Raw genomic sequence first — 16,535 nt, 5'->3', positions numbered from 1 at the left:
TAATTTTTTGTATTTTTAGTAGAGATGGGGTTTCACCATGTTGACCAGGATGGTCTCGATCTCTTGACCTCGTGATCCACCCGCCTCGGCCTCCCAAAGTGCTGGGATTATAGGCTTGAGCCACTGCGCCCGGCCATACTTCATATTTTAATAGTGTCTTACCAGTGCTGAATGTAATTTTTAGCTTCTGCATGAGATACTTGTTAATATCCAGTGGTGTGCTTGTTTCTTCAGTACAGTAATTTTCCCCACCCATAGTGCTAGCTCATAGTCATTTTCTGATCTGCAGTTAAGCCAAGATGTTTTTTATCTTAGTCTGTGTAATCATTTTTCCTTATATAACTTAATATCTTTATCTTCCTAAGCTCTACTCTATACTTACATTTAGCTGTTATCCTTTTTCTAAAATGTCAAATTTTCTAATAATGCATTACCAGTCATTCCCAAATTAATAAGCATTCAAGTTCATAGTCAAAACAACTTTTTATGTAGCTACATAAAGAATTTAATAAGAGTTAAGAGTTCTTACTAAATCATTAATATGGATTGAAAGAGTATGCGTGTTGGAGCTATATAACTACAGTAGTTTAAATCTTTTTTTTTTTTTTGGACAGTCTTGTTCCATTGCCCAGGTCAGAGTGCAGGGGCGCAATCTTGGCTCACTGCAACCACTGCCTCCCAGGTTCAAGCAATTCTGCCTCAGCTTCCTGAGTAGCTGGGATTACAGGCATGTACCACCACAACTGTCTAATTTTGTATTTTTAGTAGAGATGGGGTTTCTCCATGTTGGTCAGGCTGGTCTCAAACTCCGGACCTCAGGTGATCTGCCTGCCTTGGCCTCCTAAAGTGTAAGGATTACAGGCGTGAGCCACTACACCCAGCCTCCAACTAGTTGATTTCTATCTGTCAATGACAGTATGTCATGTTTTTTAACTGTGGGTTTCTGAATTACCTGTGAAAGTTCTTTTTTGTAGCTGGTTTATTATACAAATTTTATATAGAAAAAGCATGGGGCCGGGCGTGGTGGCTTATGCTTGTAATCCCAGCACTTTGGGAGGCCGAAGCAGGGGGATCATCAGAGGTCAGTAATTCGAGACCAGCCTGGCCAACATGGTGAGACCCATCTCTACTCAAAATATAAAAATTAGGCGTGGTGGTAGGCGCTTGTACTGCCAGCTACTCTGGAGGCTGAGACAGAAGAATTGCTTGAACCTGGGAGGCAGAGACTGCAGTGAGACAAGAGCACACCACTATATTGCAGCCTGGGGAACAAAGAGCAAAACTCTGTCTCAAAAAAAAGAAAAAAAGAATGGAGTAGCACAGTGGCTCATGCCTGTAATCCTAGTACTTTGGGATGTTGAGGTGGGCAGATCGCTTCAGCTCAGGAGTTCGAGACCAGCCTGGGCAACATGGTGAAACCCTGTCTCTATAAAAAACTAGAAACAACAACAACAAAAACCAAAAATTAGCCAGGCGTGATGGTACGTGCCTGTAGTCCGAGCTGCTGGGGAGGCTGAAGTAGGGATCACTTGAGCCCAGGAGATTGAGGCTGCATTGAGCTGGGATAGCACCACTACGCTCCAGCCCAGATGATAGAGCAAGACTGTCTCACAAAAAAAAAGAAAAAAGAAAAAAGAATGAGGCTGGGTATGGTGGCTCATGCCTGTAATCCTAGCACTTTGGGAGGCCAAGGTAGGCGGATCATGAGGTCAGGAGTTTGAGACCAGCCTGGCCAATATGGTAAACCCTGTCTCTACTAAAATACAAAAATTAGCTGAGTGCGGTTGGCGGATGCCTGTAATCTCAGCTACTCAGGAGGCTGAGACAGTAGAAACGCTTGAACCTGGGAGGTGGAGGTTGTAGTGAACTGAGATTTTGCCATTGCACTCCAGTCTGGGCGACAGGGTGAGACTCCATCTCAAGAAAAAAAAAAAAGAATAGAATAATGAATATTCATATATCCACCATATATATTGAACAGTTCATTTTGAGACGTAGTCTGGTTCTGGCTCTGTCACCAGGCTGTAGTGCAGTGTTGCGATCTTGGCTCACTGCAGTCTTCACCCTGCATGTTGAAGTGATTCTCCTACCTTAGCTTCCCGAGTAGCTGGGATTACAGATGTGTGCCACCATGCCCGGCTAATTTTTGTATTTTTAGTAGAGACAGTGTTTTACTATGTTGGTCAGGCTGCTGGTCTCAAACTCCTGACCTCAAGTGATCTGCCAGCCTTGGCCTTTCAAAGTGCTGGGATTACAAGCGTGAGCCACCGCACCTGGTTGACATTAACTGTATATTTAACTATATGTTTTTGGCTGAATCATTGTAAAGTAAATTGCAGTAGACCATGATCCTTTGCCTCTGAATACTTCAGCATGTATCCTTCCAAAATAAAAAAAGGACATTTTCTTGCATAACCACTTCCCACCTAACAAAATGAACGAGCACTAATTCCCTACGATTATCTGAAACCCAGTCTAGTAGAGGTTTACAAAGTGCAGATGCCGGAGACTGACTCAGAAGGTCTGAGGGTGGAAATTAGACTGCTGTGTTTTTTAGAAGCTTCACAGGGTTGGAGCACAGCCAGAGTGAGAAACACTGCTTTAGGTTAGAAGTTATTTTAGGAGAGAGGTGATGTCTCAAACCTGCTTTAGCCACCGTAGTGCTCAGTACAGGTTGAGTATCCCTAATCTGAAATGTTTGAGACTAGAAGTGTTTCAGATTTTTTCAGATTTTGGAATATTTATGGAATGCATAATAATCGAGCATCCCTAATCTGAAAATTCAACATGTTCCAATGAGCGTTTCCTTTGAATGTCATGTCAGCACTCAAAAAGTTTCAGATTTTGGAGCATTTTGGATTTTGGGTGCTCAGCCTGCATAAGGAACATGGTAGGAACTTGATACTTTTAAGTTTCCCTCCTCCCCCAAATTATTACAACGTCTTTGTAGTGCTAGGCTTCCATTTGTTCTCTTTCTCTTTTTTTTTTTCCTGGAGACATGGTCTCACTCTGTTGCCCAGGATGGAGTGCAACGGCACAATCTCAGCCTCCCAGGCTCAAGTGATTCTCCCACCTTAGCCTCCTAAGTAGCTGGGACTACAGGCCAGTACCACCACGTCTGGCTAATTAAAAAAATTTTTTTTTGTAGAGACAGGGTCTTGTTATGTTTCTCAGGCTGGTCTTGAAGTCCTGGGCTTAAGTAATTCTCTCACCTCAGCCTCCCAAAGTGGTGGGATGACAGGCGTGATCCTCTGTGCCTGGCACGTTTGTTCTCAACATTGTGATTAAAACCTTGTTTTTTCCTAGTTGTACATTTACCTTTTGGTGCTTGAAGTTTGTTAAAGATTAGTATTTCTGGGCATTTAAAGAGCTTTGTTAATTTTTAAAAAATGTTTCTTGCTAAGAGTCTCTTTTTGCTGTAGGACCTTAGAGCTTTTGGTTGTAACAAGACATGGCAGGCTGGAAATTAGTCAATGTTTCTCTTATTGACAACTCCAACTTTTCCCTTATTGTAGTTATCCATATTGGTGCATCCTGACAAAAATCAAGATGATGCTGACAGAGCACAAAAGGCTTTTGAAGGTATTTGTAAATTTACCTGCTTCTGAGTTTAGATTGTGAATGGCAGGGCCTAACTGTTCCTTGTCCTAGATCAAGCAAAGACTGTTATAGTTTTGTCTTCTGGTCACCAAGAAGCTGTGGTTTACATTAGAACAGTTGCCATTTCAAAGCAGAATGTTGCTGTTTTAGAAGTAGACCTTAACTTTGCTTTGTTAAAACTTTTATATGCCAACAGACTGTTATTGCATAGGATCATTTTTTTTTTCTTTGAACATAAAGAATTTTATCACTGAATTAAATCCAGATGTGGTGTATTAAAGCCTTGAGTATATATTTAATTTTTTCCCAGGCTCTCAAAGAAAGTCATTGCTATAGTTGAATGTTTTTTTAAAATTAGTTTAACGACCGTAAATAATTAAAGTAGGGAATGCTTTAGACAGCACAAGTCCATTTACACTACCTGAGTATAGTTCAGACTTTCAGAGGGTGTTTGCAGAAACAGTTAATTTCAATGTTTTGCATTAGCTGTGGACAAAGCTTACAAGTTGCTACTGGATCAGGAGCAAAAGAAGAGGGCCCTGGATGTAATTCAGGCAGGAAAAGAATACGTGGAACACACTGTAAGTATTTATAGTGCTGCTGTGTTTACAGGAAGTATCAGCAAGCCTTGGGCACCTTGTAGGAGGGTACATGTTAACATGGTAATGCCTACTGGCACAACTTGTGGCTACTTAACATGCTCTCCACCATTTTGTGGTGGTGGTCATGAATAGTGTGTGCCTGAAGCTGTAATTCACCCCGAAAAGAAGAACTCAGGTGAGGAGTAGCTAGGACACTGCTCCTACCTCTTTCCCCACCAGTCCTGTGTTGGGGAGAAAGGGTTGTTCTTTCCCCTTCATTGCATATTGCCACTTACCCCATTCTTACATTGGAAATGTGGAGCAGCCTGTGACCCTTGACCCTTGATTTTTATTCTTGTCCCTGTGAAGGGTTTGGAACAAGGCTTGACAAAGGCTAGCAGGAGGATAGGTGTAAATTTTTTAAAAATAGGACGAGGTTTATGTCCATCATAACAAGAGTTGGGAAGAACTCAATTGAAGGAAATTAAGTTATAGCTGGTGTTACTTTTGTTTGCTCTTGAGGGGACACATAAATCTCCCATGTGATGGGAAATGACAGTATGGCTTTCCTGAGGTAAGAAAGGTCTTTTAACTTTTTACTTGCTGGGGCAAGAATCTTGTGGCCATTTATAAGAGCTGTTTTAATTGTGATTGAATGTGGATGTGACATTTCACTTGAAGAGCTTTGGAATCTGAAACAGAACTTAATAACTGTAATAATGAATCCAGTTTCGGTGAGGAAAATGGATAAGAAGAGGAAACAGGGCCGGGCGCGGTGGCTCACGCCTGTAATCCCAGCACTTTGGGAGGCCGAGGCGGGTGGATCACGAGGTCAAGAGATCGAGACCATCCTGGTCAACATGGTGAAACCCCGTCTCTACTAAAAATACAAAAAATCAGCTGGGCATGGCGGCGCATGCCTATAATCCCAGCTACTCAGGAGGCTGAGGCAGGAGAATTGCCTGAACCCAGGAGGTGGAGGTTGCGGTGAGCCGAGATCGCGCCATTGTACTCCAGCTTGGGTAACAAGAGCGAAACTCCGTCTCAAAAAAAAAAAAGGAAACAAAGGGCCCGTAACTATGTCCTGCCAGTCATGTGTTGGAAATGGCGCTTGTAGGCCTTATCGTGGTAGAAATAGGAAAAGTGCCTGACAGTTTCTCTTGAAATCATTATGGTAGTTACCCTTCCTATGTCTTTTGCCTGCAAGAAAGTCATTAGGCTTCCTGACCACAGGGTGGCAATAGGGCCTTTCTGAACTTAGAGGGCACATGGCCTTTGCTGGTATAATAGACTGTTCAGCACATGGAGTAGTGTCATCCTTGTATGAATGGGTATATTTAATTTTTTTTAAATCTCAGTAGTGGCCAAAGTGGTAAAAGTATCAGTTAATATAATGTGTGTTTTAAGAGGGTTCCACAGTGAAAATGATCGAGAATGCAGTTATAGAAATGCCAGAAAAACAGTACTTGCCACAAATTCTGTAGCTTCTTCTAAAACTTGACAAATACATTTTCTTTGCTGTAAACACATAACCACAAGCCAAGAAAGATAAATGAGTAGTCAGTTTTATTTCATCAAAGACTTTTTGGATCTGATGAGTTGGGGACAACCTCCCATTGGTCCCCTTTCATTCTTCCTGGTAGATTGGATTTTAGATGAGGTTAGAAAAAGGACTTGTGGTTCCTAATTTTTCTTGATTCCATTGTTCTTTTGAGGAGGGAGGGGAGGGGCTGATTATTTTTTTTAACGGAAACTTGTTCTATACCTGTGCCTACAGAAAGTTACATATATTGTATGTGTACAGCCCAGTGGATATATTCAAAGCACAGGTGCTCATCTTTTGATGAAAAAAAATTCTTTTTAGGTGAAAGAGCGAAAAAAACAATTAAAGAAGGAAGGAAAACCTACGATTGTAGAGGAGGATGATCCTGAGCTGGTGAGTTAAATATGGGAGAAACCATTGTATCTTGTGTGTTTAAGTCTACAAATGGGTGGGTTATAGAGACAGAAGCCAAAAGAATGATAAATATGTGCTATTCATTTCACATATTTTTAACATTTTATTTGAACTTAAAACATATAAATATACATTTATTTATGTATGTGTTTGTTTGAGACAGAGTCTTACTCTGTTACCCAGACTGGAGAGTAGTGATACGAAGTCAGCTCACTGAAACCTCCCCCTCCCAGGTTCAAGTGATTCTCCTGCCTCAGGCTCCTGAGTAGTTGGGATTACAGGTGCCCGCCATCATGCCTGGCTAATTTCTGTATTTTTAGTATAGATAGGATGTCACCATGTTGGCCAGGTTGGTCTCAAACTCCTGACCTCAAGTGATCCTCTCACCTTAGCCTCCCAAAGTGCTGGGATTACAGGCGTGGGCCACCGCACCTGGCCTAACTTTTTTCAGTTGTTTTTTTTTTTCCTGAATATAAAAGAACGCATGCTAATGATAGAAAATATGGAAAAAGCAGAGAAATATAAAAAATATGAAATCACCAGTGTCTGTCTATCCAGTGTTTGGAGCTTTTAAAGATACTGAACTATTCATTACAGACTCCTTTATCCCTTTGATGTTTGTCTTTATTAGGGAGTAGGGTTTGAAGCATTGCTTTTAGTGAGCAGTGTCTAACAGGTAACAGGATAAAAGAGAAGTCACAAATTTAGGGACTTTTAAATTTTCCTTTCTCTCCATATATCATTCTTTGTGTCTGATTTTAGAATATAGGCCCTATTAAATCTGCATGATGGATTAGTTTTGTACTTCTATGTATATTTAAAATACTTTATATCTGGAGAAAAAAATTTAAAGGTACAGTAAGAACATAAGCTCTATTCTTAAGAACTCTTGAAAATAAAGAATTAAAAACTGGTAGGGAGGGAATTGTGATTTGTTACGTGGTGTAACCAGGGGGCTGGGTCACTTACCTTCACTTATTTTTTGTAATTCTTTTTACAGATAGGGTCTCCCTCTGTCACCCCGGCTGGAGTATAGTGGCGTGATTTTTTTTTTTTTTTTTTTTTTGGATGTTATCTCACTCTGTCATTCAGGCTGGAGTGCAGTGGCGTGATCTTGGCTCACTGCAGCCTCCGCCTCCCAGGTTCAAGTGATTCTCCTGCCTCAGCCTCCCTAGTAGCTGGGACTATAGGCGTGTGCCATCACACCTTGGTAGTTTTTTGTATTTTTGGTAGAGACGGGGTTTCACCATGTTAGCCAGGGTGGTCTCGATCTGCTGACCTCGTGATCTGCTCTCCTCAGCCTCCCAAAGTGTTGGGATTACAGGCGTGAGCCTCTGCGCCTGGCCAGTGGCATGATCTTAACTCACTGCAACCTTGACCTCCTGGGCTCAAGTGATCCTCCCACCTTAGTGGATATTATACATTCTAATAATAACCTCTGGTGGCTCAGATCTATAATTCGAGTGCTTTCGGGGCTGAAGTGGGAGGATCTTTTCAGCCTAAGCATTTAAGGCTGCAGTGAGCTATGATCACACCACTGCACTCTAGGCTGGGCAACAGATTGAGACCCTGTTTCAAAAATAATAATAACAAATAATAATAGCTTGTGTTCCTATCTTTGTAAGACTGTCAGTATACTTTTTTTTTTTTTTTTAAAAAAAAGGTAGAATCTTGCTCTAGAGTCCAGGCCGGAGTGCAGTGGCATAGTATTGGCTCACTGCAGCCTTGACCTCCTGGGCTCAAGCAGTCCTCCCACCTCAGCCTCCTGAATAGCTGGGACTACAAGTGTGTGCCACCACACCTGGTTAATGTTTTATTTTTATTATTTTTTGTAGAGCTGGGCTCTCACTATGTTGCTTAGAGTGGTCTCAAACTCCTGGGCTCAAGTGATCCTCCTGCCTCAGTCGTTTGAAAAGGTAGAACTACAGGTGTGCACTACCATGCCCTGCTAGTATTTGTTTGTTTTTGAGATAGAGTTTCACTCTTGTTGCCCAGGCTGGAGTGCAATGGCACAATCTCGGCTCATTGCAACTTCCGCCTCCTGGGTTCAAGTGATTCTCCTGCGTCAGCCTCCTGAATAGCTGGGATTTACAGGCACGTGCCCCCACGCCTGGCTAATTTTTCTATTTTTAGTAGAGACAAGATTTCACCATGTTGGCCAGGCTGGTCTTGAACTCCTGACCTCAGGTGATCTGCTGCCTCAGCCTCCCAAAGTGCTAGGATTACAGGTGTGAGCCACCACGCCCGGCCTGCGTGCCAGTTTTTAAGAAATATTTTTTGTAAAGATAGAGTTTCGCTATGTTGCCTGGGCTGGTCTTGAGCTCTTGACCTTAAGTGATTCTCCTGCCTTGGCCTCCCAAAGTATTGGAATTACTAGTGTGAGCCACTGTGCCCAGCCCGTGCCAGGTTTTAATCTGCTTTATCTTGGGCTTCAAGTGAAAGGTACATGGTTCAAGTTGCTGATAAAAATATTTACTCTGATTTTCTTTTGTTCTTGATTTTCTTGTAGTTCAAACAAGCTGTATATAAACAGACAATGAAACTCTTTGCCGAGCTGGAAATTAAAAGGAAAGAGAGAGAAGCCAAAGAGATGCATGAAAGGTACATAGCAGTGTCTTCATTTAAACCATGTTTAAATACCTAGATTAACTAACATTGGTCTTTGGTGCTTTTCCTAATGAACAAATGATGTAGTATATCATGTAAGAGACTGTAAAAATAGTTACCTAAAAACAGTCAAGCATTTGAATCACCAGGGTAAGAAGTTTTTTCTTTGACTGTTGGGAATTATTGAATAGCTCTGTCCTTAGGGAGTTTATTTATAATCAAGAGGCTTGTGTTCTTTCTGACGTCCTGGAGTAAAATAAGCAGTTATTAAGGGCATTGTTTTTGCATTTTTAGTAGAGATGGGGTTTCACCATGTTGATCAGGCTGGTCTCCAACTCCTGATCTCAGGTGATCTGCCAACCCCAGCTTCCCAAAGTGTTGGGATTACAGGAGCGAGCCACCATACCTGGCCGAGTTTTGTTTCTGTGTGTATTTTATATTGTTGCTTGGTGTGTAGCAGTAACTAAAATTTGCTATTTGAGGTTATGTGAAATGTCCTTGTTTTGGAATAGGGTTTTGTCCAGAGAACTTAAGAACTTTGGGTTTGTAATGGTCATTCTGCTGAAATAAGGTGGCCTGTGTTCTCGACATAGCTTTGTCACTGACAGAGCCCAAAACCTCAGATTGCTGTTGGCTTGGCTTTGGTTACTTTATCTGTGTAATAGGGATATTTATGTCTTTCCCCAGAGCCGTGCCCACAGTCTCTGCGTGTTTTAGACTGAGACATTCATGAATGTACTTTGAGTCCTTTGCAGACAGCTGTCTTTGTAGACTTCTAGGGAACTGATTTACTATATATGCTTGCTTCTGTGGGGAGATGCCGTCTTGTATGGTTAATTCAGTCTGTAAGTATCACATGAATACTATGATCTGGTTTTCCTCCCAGGAAACGACAAAGGGAGGAAGAGATCGAAGCTCAAGAAAAAGCCAAACGAGAAAGAGAGTGGCAGAAAAACTTTGAGGTAAATTTCCATGGTGGCCAGGGATTCTAATTCCAGATTAAGGCAGCTTGGTTCCTGTGGCACTCCCAGGACTGAGTGGGGCAGTCAGAGGGAAGTGGGATATATGGGGAAGAGTGGGAGCTGTGAAGAATGAGGCTGGTCCCGGCTCAGCCTCCTGCGAGCTCCGTAGCCTTGGCAAAGGCAGTGAGGAGGCCTGAATGGCTTTTTAAATTTTTTAAAAAAATTATTATTTAATTTCTTTTTACAGCACACTAACATTTTCACCCTGAATGGTTTTTTAAGATTGTAGTAGGCACAGCTGCCCAGTGGGCTCCGGAACAATGGGTTGCACTGTTAATTTAGGGGTAAACATAGAGTAGTGCCCTGCTTAGAGATCTCTTAGTAGATGCTGAAGTTCTTGTGGCCCCAGTGTCCTGCCTGTAGAGAGAGTTAAAACTTTTGAACTTGACTCTTCTTTGACACCGTGGTTATATCCTTCAGGTGTGTGGCCAGTTTCTGGATTGTGGCAACATTCAGTCTTATCTTCTATAGGGTTTAGGACTGCTGCTTAGGGGCTGGTTAATCAGAGTTGATGACTTTGTTTCTGTTCCACTTCATGTATGAAAAGAGAAAAAATGATAATGAGGTAGAGGTCCTAGTGGCCAGCTCTGCACAACTGGCTCGGCATTATACTGGCTTCGGAGCAGCCATCCAAGTTTTGGGGGGCAGCAGAAAGCTGTAATGGAAAGAGTAGCTATACTGCTAGCTAGCTGTGTGGCTTTGAGAAGATAATATAACCTTTTTGAGCTTCAGTGTTATCATTTGTGAAGCTCTGGTGGCAGTACACACCATAGTCAGCTTTTGGTGAAGATTAGAAATACCATATGCTAAACGTCTAGCCTTGAGGTCCCCAACAAATGGGGCCTCCGTATTGTGATGATTATTACTCATTTCGTCCTCCTCTTTCAACTTGCAGCTCATCCTGCTTTCTAGGGGCACTATGACACTTTCTTGGGCCCATGGGAGTGGGAAGAAAGCTCTGTTCTACCCTTGGATTATTTCAGAGGACTGAACTGGGCTGGGCTACAGGAGGGTGGGTGGATGGCAGGGCAGGTTTAGGCCTTTCCACTTATTAACTGGTCTCCTCACCTCAAACTTCTTTGTGCTTAGGAAAGTCGAGATGGTCGTGTAGACAGCTGGCGAAATTTCCAAGCCAATACAAAGGGGAAGAAAGAGAAGAAAAATCGGACCTTCCTGAGACCACCAAAAGTAAAAATGGAGCAGCGTGAGTGACCGCCCAGGGTCACAGGCACAGAACCTTCCCCCTGCTGTCTCCCTTCCTGCTTCGAAGGACTCATTCTTTCCTCCCACTTCCACCCCAACATAGAGTAGTATTTGCTTTTTAGTCCATTTTGTTTTCAATACAATTTAATATCGATCAGAGTAATTCTTTTGTACATTGAAATGAGGGGCTTGGTTTAAAAAGAAGACCTTCCCCTCTCCCTGCCCCTAGAACCACCAGGATTGGAAGGTGCCACCACTGGTGCTGCCTTCTCTTCTCACAGCCTGTAACTTAATGTTTTGTACTTCACTGAATTGTGATGGTTAGAAACTTCGTGGATAGTTTGTGGAAATCATCCAATTAAACATATTGCTTAAAATGGTGTTGCTGTGACTGCAGAGACAGGCCTGGGGCATCTTAGGAAGCCCCTTCGCTTCAGTTGCTAGCTTTTGGGTGTGCTCCCTTTGAAGCCGCAGATGAGACAGGGAACACTTGTGGACACTCAGAGCAGGCACCCGCTGCCCTGGTGCCCTGTGGCGTTTGGCATGTGCCCTCCCGTCTACTGACCAATCAGCGTGGCATAAGGCCCACGCCACCCAAACCTTTCACTTTCCAAAGAGCTAGCTGTCCTCCATCCAGTACCATGGTGTCATAGCTTGTCTGCATTTGTTAGTGGTAATATTCTTTATGTATAATAAATTTTTATACCCAAACTATTGATGTATTCTTCCTTGTACTATCCGTTTTGGGTCCCTTGTCTGGCTTGGCTCAACCCCGAAATGCTTTGCGATTGGACAGACCTGAGCAAACCGTAGTGTCTTCATCTACAAAACTATTATTTCTGTGTAAAATGAAGATAATGATTGTTTTGAGGATTAAATGAAGTAACATATGAAGCGTCCAGCTCAAAGGCCAGCTTGCTTCCAGCCACAGAATCAGCCCTCCGGTGGGGCCTAAAGTGAGACGTGGAAAGGTGACACTTGAAATGTGAAGATACAAGAAACTAGGTAACTCAAAATTAGACTTTACTTTTTGCAATGTCTTGTAGACGAGTAAACAGGCACCATGACTACGAAAGGCACAATGTCTTTTAATATCATGAGAAGTGCAACTTTGATTTTTTTATGGGAGAGGACAGAGGCTTGGGTGTCTTACTGTCCTTCCAAGTACAGCTGAGCACATCCAAACCATACATGAAGTAGAGCACAGGGGTGAGTGGGTGGGTGGATGGGTGGGTGTGTCTCTGGCTAAAACTGGACCGAGGCAGAGGGAGGAAATGTTTAGTTGCCCTGCTGAAGTGATACATTCCGTGAGGTAATGCAGACTGTCCTGAGTAGGGGCAATAATCTTTTCTAGCCAGGCAAAGCAAAGTGGCCCCCATCTCACTCCAGGATGTGGGTACACACACCCCTTCCTTAGAGCTTAAGTGGTGGTGGTTTAGTTCAGCCATCTGCAAACTTACCTTTGCCCTCAAGGAGGCTGTGCCAGCAATTAGCTATGGGTATTTGTTCTCACTGTGCTATGAACAACTACCTGAGACTGGGTAATTTATAAAGAAAAGAGGTTTAATTGACTCATGGCTTCACAGGCTGTACAGGAAGCATGGCTGGGGAGGCCTCAGGAAACTTAATTGAGGCAGAAGATGAAGAGGAAGGAAGCACGTCTTACATGGCCAGAGCAGGAGGAAGAGCGTGCAGGGGGAGGTGCTATACTGAAACGGCCAGATCCCACTACCATGAGACAGTGATAGGGAGAACTCACTATCACAAGAACAGCAAAGGGTGCCGCCCCTGTGATCCAATCACCTCTTACCAGGTCCCTCCTCCAGTTGGGGGATTACAGTTGGGCATGAGATTTGGGCGGGGACACAAATTCAAATCATATCAGATGTGTTTATTCATTGAACAAATATACTGGTTTAGAAATGGTGAACACCTCAGGACCCCTGTTGCCTGTCTCACAGCTGGGGCACACAGGCAATGAGACTGTGTCCACTGCTCCAAGGAGGGGGCCCTTGATCTCGGTTTTAGCAGCCAGGGAATATTTCCTGGAGAAAGTGGCCCCTTTAAAAGTTGGAACTCGGCTGGGCACGGTGGCTCACACCTGTAATCCCAGCACTTTGGGAGGCCGAGGCAGGCAGATCACCTGAAGCTGGGAGTTAGAGACCAGCCTGACCAACATGGAGAAACCCTATCTCTACTAAAATTACAAAATTAGTCGGGTGTGGTGGCACATGCCTGTAATCCCAGCTACTTGGGAGGCTGAGTCAGAAGAATTGCTTTAACCCAGGAGGTGGAGGTTGTAGTGAGCCAATATCGTGCCATTGCACTTTAGCCTGGGCAACAAGAGTGAAACTCTGTCTCAAGACAAAACAAAAAAACTGGAACCCAGGGCTGATACATCAGTTAGGAATGTTTTAGCTGCAAGGGATAACTAGCAAAAAGAATTAGAGGAATATTTTACTTCCATAAGAGGATACAGGTGGTTTCAGGTATTGTTTGTGGTGGTGTCATTCATTCAGTAATACCTCCAAGGACGCAAGCTCTTACTATGCTTCTCCATCCTCTCTGGAGGGCTTGGCATTTCATAGTTGTAAGAAGGTTCTAGCACCACATCTTTTAACAACTACCAAATAGAAATAAGTTGTCCAGGAAGCAAAATTTTTCCCGGAAGATGTCACTGGTTAGAAAATGGGTCACATCACCGGGCACAGTGGCTCAAGCCTGTAATCCCAGCACTTTGGGAGGCTGAGGCGAGTGGATCACAAGGTCAAGAGGTCAAGACCATCCTGGCCAACATGGTGAAACCCCGTGTCTACTAAAAATACAAATATTAGCTGAGCGTGGTGGCGTGCGCCTGTAGTCCCAGCTACTCGAGAGGCTGAGGCAGAAGATTGCTTGAACCCGGGAGGCGGAGGTTGCAGTGAGCCGAGATTGTGCCACTGCACTCCAGCCTGGTGCCTGGTGACAGAGTAAGACTCTTGTTTCAAAAAAAAAAAAAAAAAAAAAAAAAGAAAATGGGTCACATGGACCCATGTTGGTAAGTTTGGCTGGGAGAGCCACCAAGGAGAATGAATGAGCAATACACCAAAACTTACTCCTTGGGATTGGGCACCTGTTTCCAATAAAATAAAGTTTTGTTGGCAAGGATGAAAGAATGCCTACTGGAAACAACAGTGTCTGGCACAGAATGGAAAGGACTTGAGGAAAGGTGTTTCAGTCAGAGGAAACAGCATGTGCAAAGGCCTAGAGGGAAGAGCCTAGCCCATTCATGGGACTGAATAATGTTTGTTGTGCCTGGAGCACAGACGTGAGGTGAGATGAGACCAGGGAGATCATAATGGCATATGAAGAATTTGGGCTTTAGTCAGGACATCCTATTTTCCTAGATGGACCAAAGTCTTCCCACTTCCTTTCTGGTGCATTTTAGTGATAGACGCACTCGGAAGATCAGCGGTGGTCCCGGCACATTCTTATGACCCTGCTTGGAGCAATCTCTGTGATGACCTGGCTGGGGAGGGGTGTGTGCTGTGCATTGACTTGAGGCAGCACAGCCAAGACTGGCCTCCAGGGCGGGGCTGTGGCTATGACAGTGCCATCCTCTCCTGCCCCTTCATCCCTGAATAGGTTAAGGGGAGCTGTCTGGACAGAGAAGGCTTGCTGGAGGAGCGCCAGGACCCAGAGAGAATGAAAGGCTGGTTGACCCACTTTTCTTGTTTTCTGTGACTAATGGAGCAGATAGGCTCCCCAGCTTCAGGGCCAACTGCTGAAGTAAGAGGGCCTTTATGGGCAGAGATGGGGTGGAAGGAGGCAGCCAGGTACAGCTGGAAACATCAACTCAGCCTTAGCATCCTAGTATGTAAAGTGGGAACTGCACCTTTAAAATGAAATGTAGGCCCGGTGCGGTGGCTCATACCTGTAGTCCCAACATTTTGGGAGACTGAGGCAGGAGGATCACTAGAGGTCAGGAGTTCGAGACCACCCTGGCCAACATAGTGAAACTCCCGTCTCTGCTAAAAATATAAAAATTAGCCGGGTGTGTTGGTGCGTGTCTGTGTCCCAGCTACTCAGGAAGCTAAGGCAGGAGAATTGCTGCTGCCTTTGGCATTCCAGTCATCTGAATTCCCCCCACCCCTATGGCTGTGGCTTCTCAGCTGCTTACTGGAGCAGCCGCAGCCAGCTTCACCTTCTGGCCCCTCCCGCTTCCCTGGGGCCCTGTGGAGGTAGGAGGAAGTGTGTGGGAGGTTGTGAATGGGTCTGGGCCTGCTCTGAGGGTGGAACCTCAAGGAAACAGGATTTGCCCCTCTCCATTTCCTTCCCCGCTCCCTAACCTCATCCTAGCACATCTGGATCACCTGCCCCTCGCCACCATGCCCGGCTAATTTTTTAAATATTTTTAGTAGAGACGGGATTTCACCATCTTGACCAGGCTGGTCTCAAACTCCTGACCTCATGATCCACCCACCTTGGCCTTCCAAAGTGTTGGGATTACAGGCGTGAGCCACTGCGCCCGGCCAGACGGCTGGATCTTTAACAAGCTCCCAATTTAACCCAGTCAGGGCTGGGGCCATCGGGCAGGGACAGCCAGTCCTCCAAGAGGTTGGGGGTGGGCAGAGCTTAGTGTTCCGTCAGTGATGCCATTACCCTAACCACACATCTGTGGCTCACTCAGCAGGGCTGCCATTCCCGTGGTGGGAGATAGGCAAGCATAGTTAGAGCCCTTGAAGGTGGATCACCTGAGGTTGGGTGTTTAAGACCAGCCTGACCAACTGGAGAAACCCCATCTCTACTGAAAATAGAAAATTAGCTAGGTGTGATAGCACATGCCTGTAACCCTAGCTACTTGGGAGGCTGAGGCAGGAGAATCACTTGAACCTGGGAAGAAGAGGTTGCCGTGAGCCGAGATCGCACCATTGCACTCCAGTCTGGACCTGCAGGGCAAAACACCTTCTCACACACACACACACAAAAAAAAAAAAAAAAAAAAAAAAAAAAAAAAAAAAAAAAAAAAAAAAAAAAAAAAAAAAAAAAAAAAAAAAAAGAAAAAAAGAAAGAAAAGAAAAAGAAAGAGCCCCTGAAGGACTAAACTCTCCTCTCCCCAGCTTCCTCTGGAGTCCCTCCAAGCCTGTATTGCTCCATGAACTGCTACCTTGGAATCACCTGGGTGCTTGTTAAAATTTCACTTCTTGGCCAGGAGCAGTGGTTCACACCTGTAATCCCAGCACTTTGGAAGGCCAAGGCAGGTGGATCACCTGAGGTCAGGAGTTCGAGACCAGCTTGACCAACATGGAGAAACCCCCCATCTCTACTAAAAAAAAAAAAAAAATTAGCCAGGCATGGTGGTGCACACCTGTAATCCCAGCTACTATGGAGACTGAGGAAGCAGAATCGCTTGAACCTGGGAGGCAGAGGTTGCGGTTAGCTGAGATCGAGTCATAGCACTCCAGCTGGGCAATAAGAGTGAAACTCCATCTCAAAAAAAAAAAAAATTTTTTTTTTTTCACTTCCTGGCCCCATCACCAGCACTGCTGATTCAGAATCTTGCTTATTATTTTTTTTTTGAGATGG

At 44.2% G+C, this 16,535-nt stretch overlaps 1 protein-coding gene across 1 annotated transcript in view; it reads left to right on the top strand.

Annotated features, from left to right (window-relative positions):
- DNAJC8 (DnaJ heat shock protein family (Hsp40) member C8) overlaps window positions 1-11,684 on the top strand; it is a 36,801-nt gene extending 25,117 nt beyond the window's left edge. The window contains exons 4-9 of the mRNA XM_017534743.2: window positions 3,516-3,582; window positions 4,087-4,181; window positions 6,046-6,117; window positions 8,648-8,739; window positions 9,632-9,707; window positions 10,857-11,684. Coding sequence (XP_017390232.1) covers window positions 3,516-3,582; window positions 4,087-4,181; window positions 6,046-6,117; window positions 8,648-8,739; window positions 9,632-9,707; window positions 10,857-10,979 — 525 coding nt within the window. The 3' untranslated portion in view covers window positions 10,980-11,684. The remainder of the gene's footprint in view (window positions 1-3,515; window positions 3,583-4,086; window positions 4,182-6,045; window positions 6,118-8,647; window positions 8,740-9,631; window positions 9,708-10,856) is intronic.
- Window positions 11,685-16,535: the final 4,851 nt, after the last annotated feature.

This window comes from Cebus imitator, unplaced genomic scaffold (assembly GCF_001604975.1).
Source record: "Cebus imitator isolate Cc_AM_T3 unplaced genomic scaffold, Cebus_imitator-1.0 Scaffold87, whole genome shotgun sequence".
Lineage (NCBI taxonomy): Eukaryota > Metazoa > Chordata > Mammalia > Primates > Cebidae > Cebus > Cebus imitator.
The sequence above is the reverse complement of the archived record's forward strand: the minus strand, read 5'-3'. Positions and strand labels throughout refer to the sequence as shown.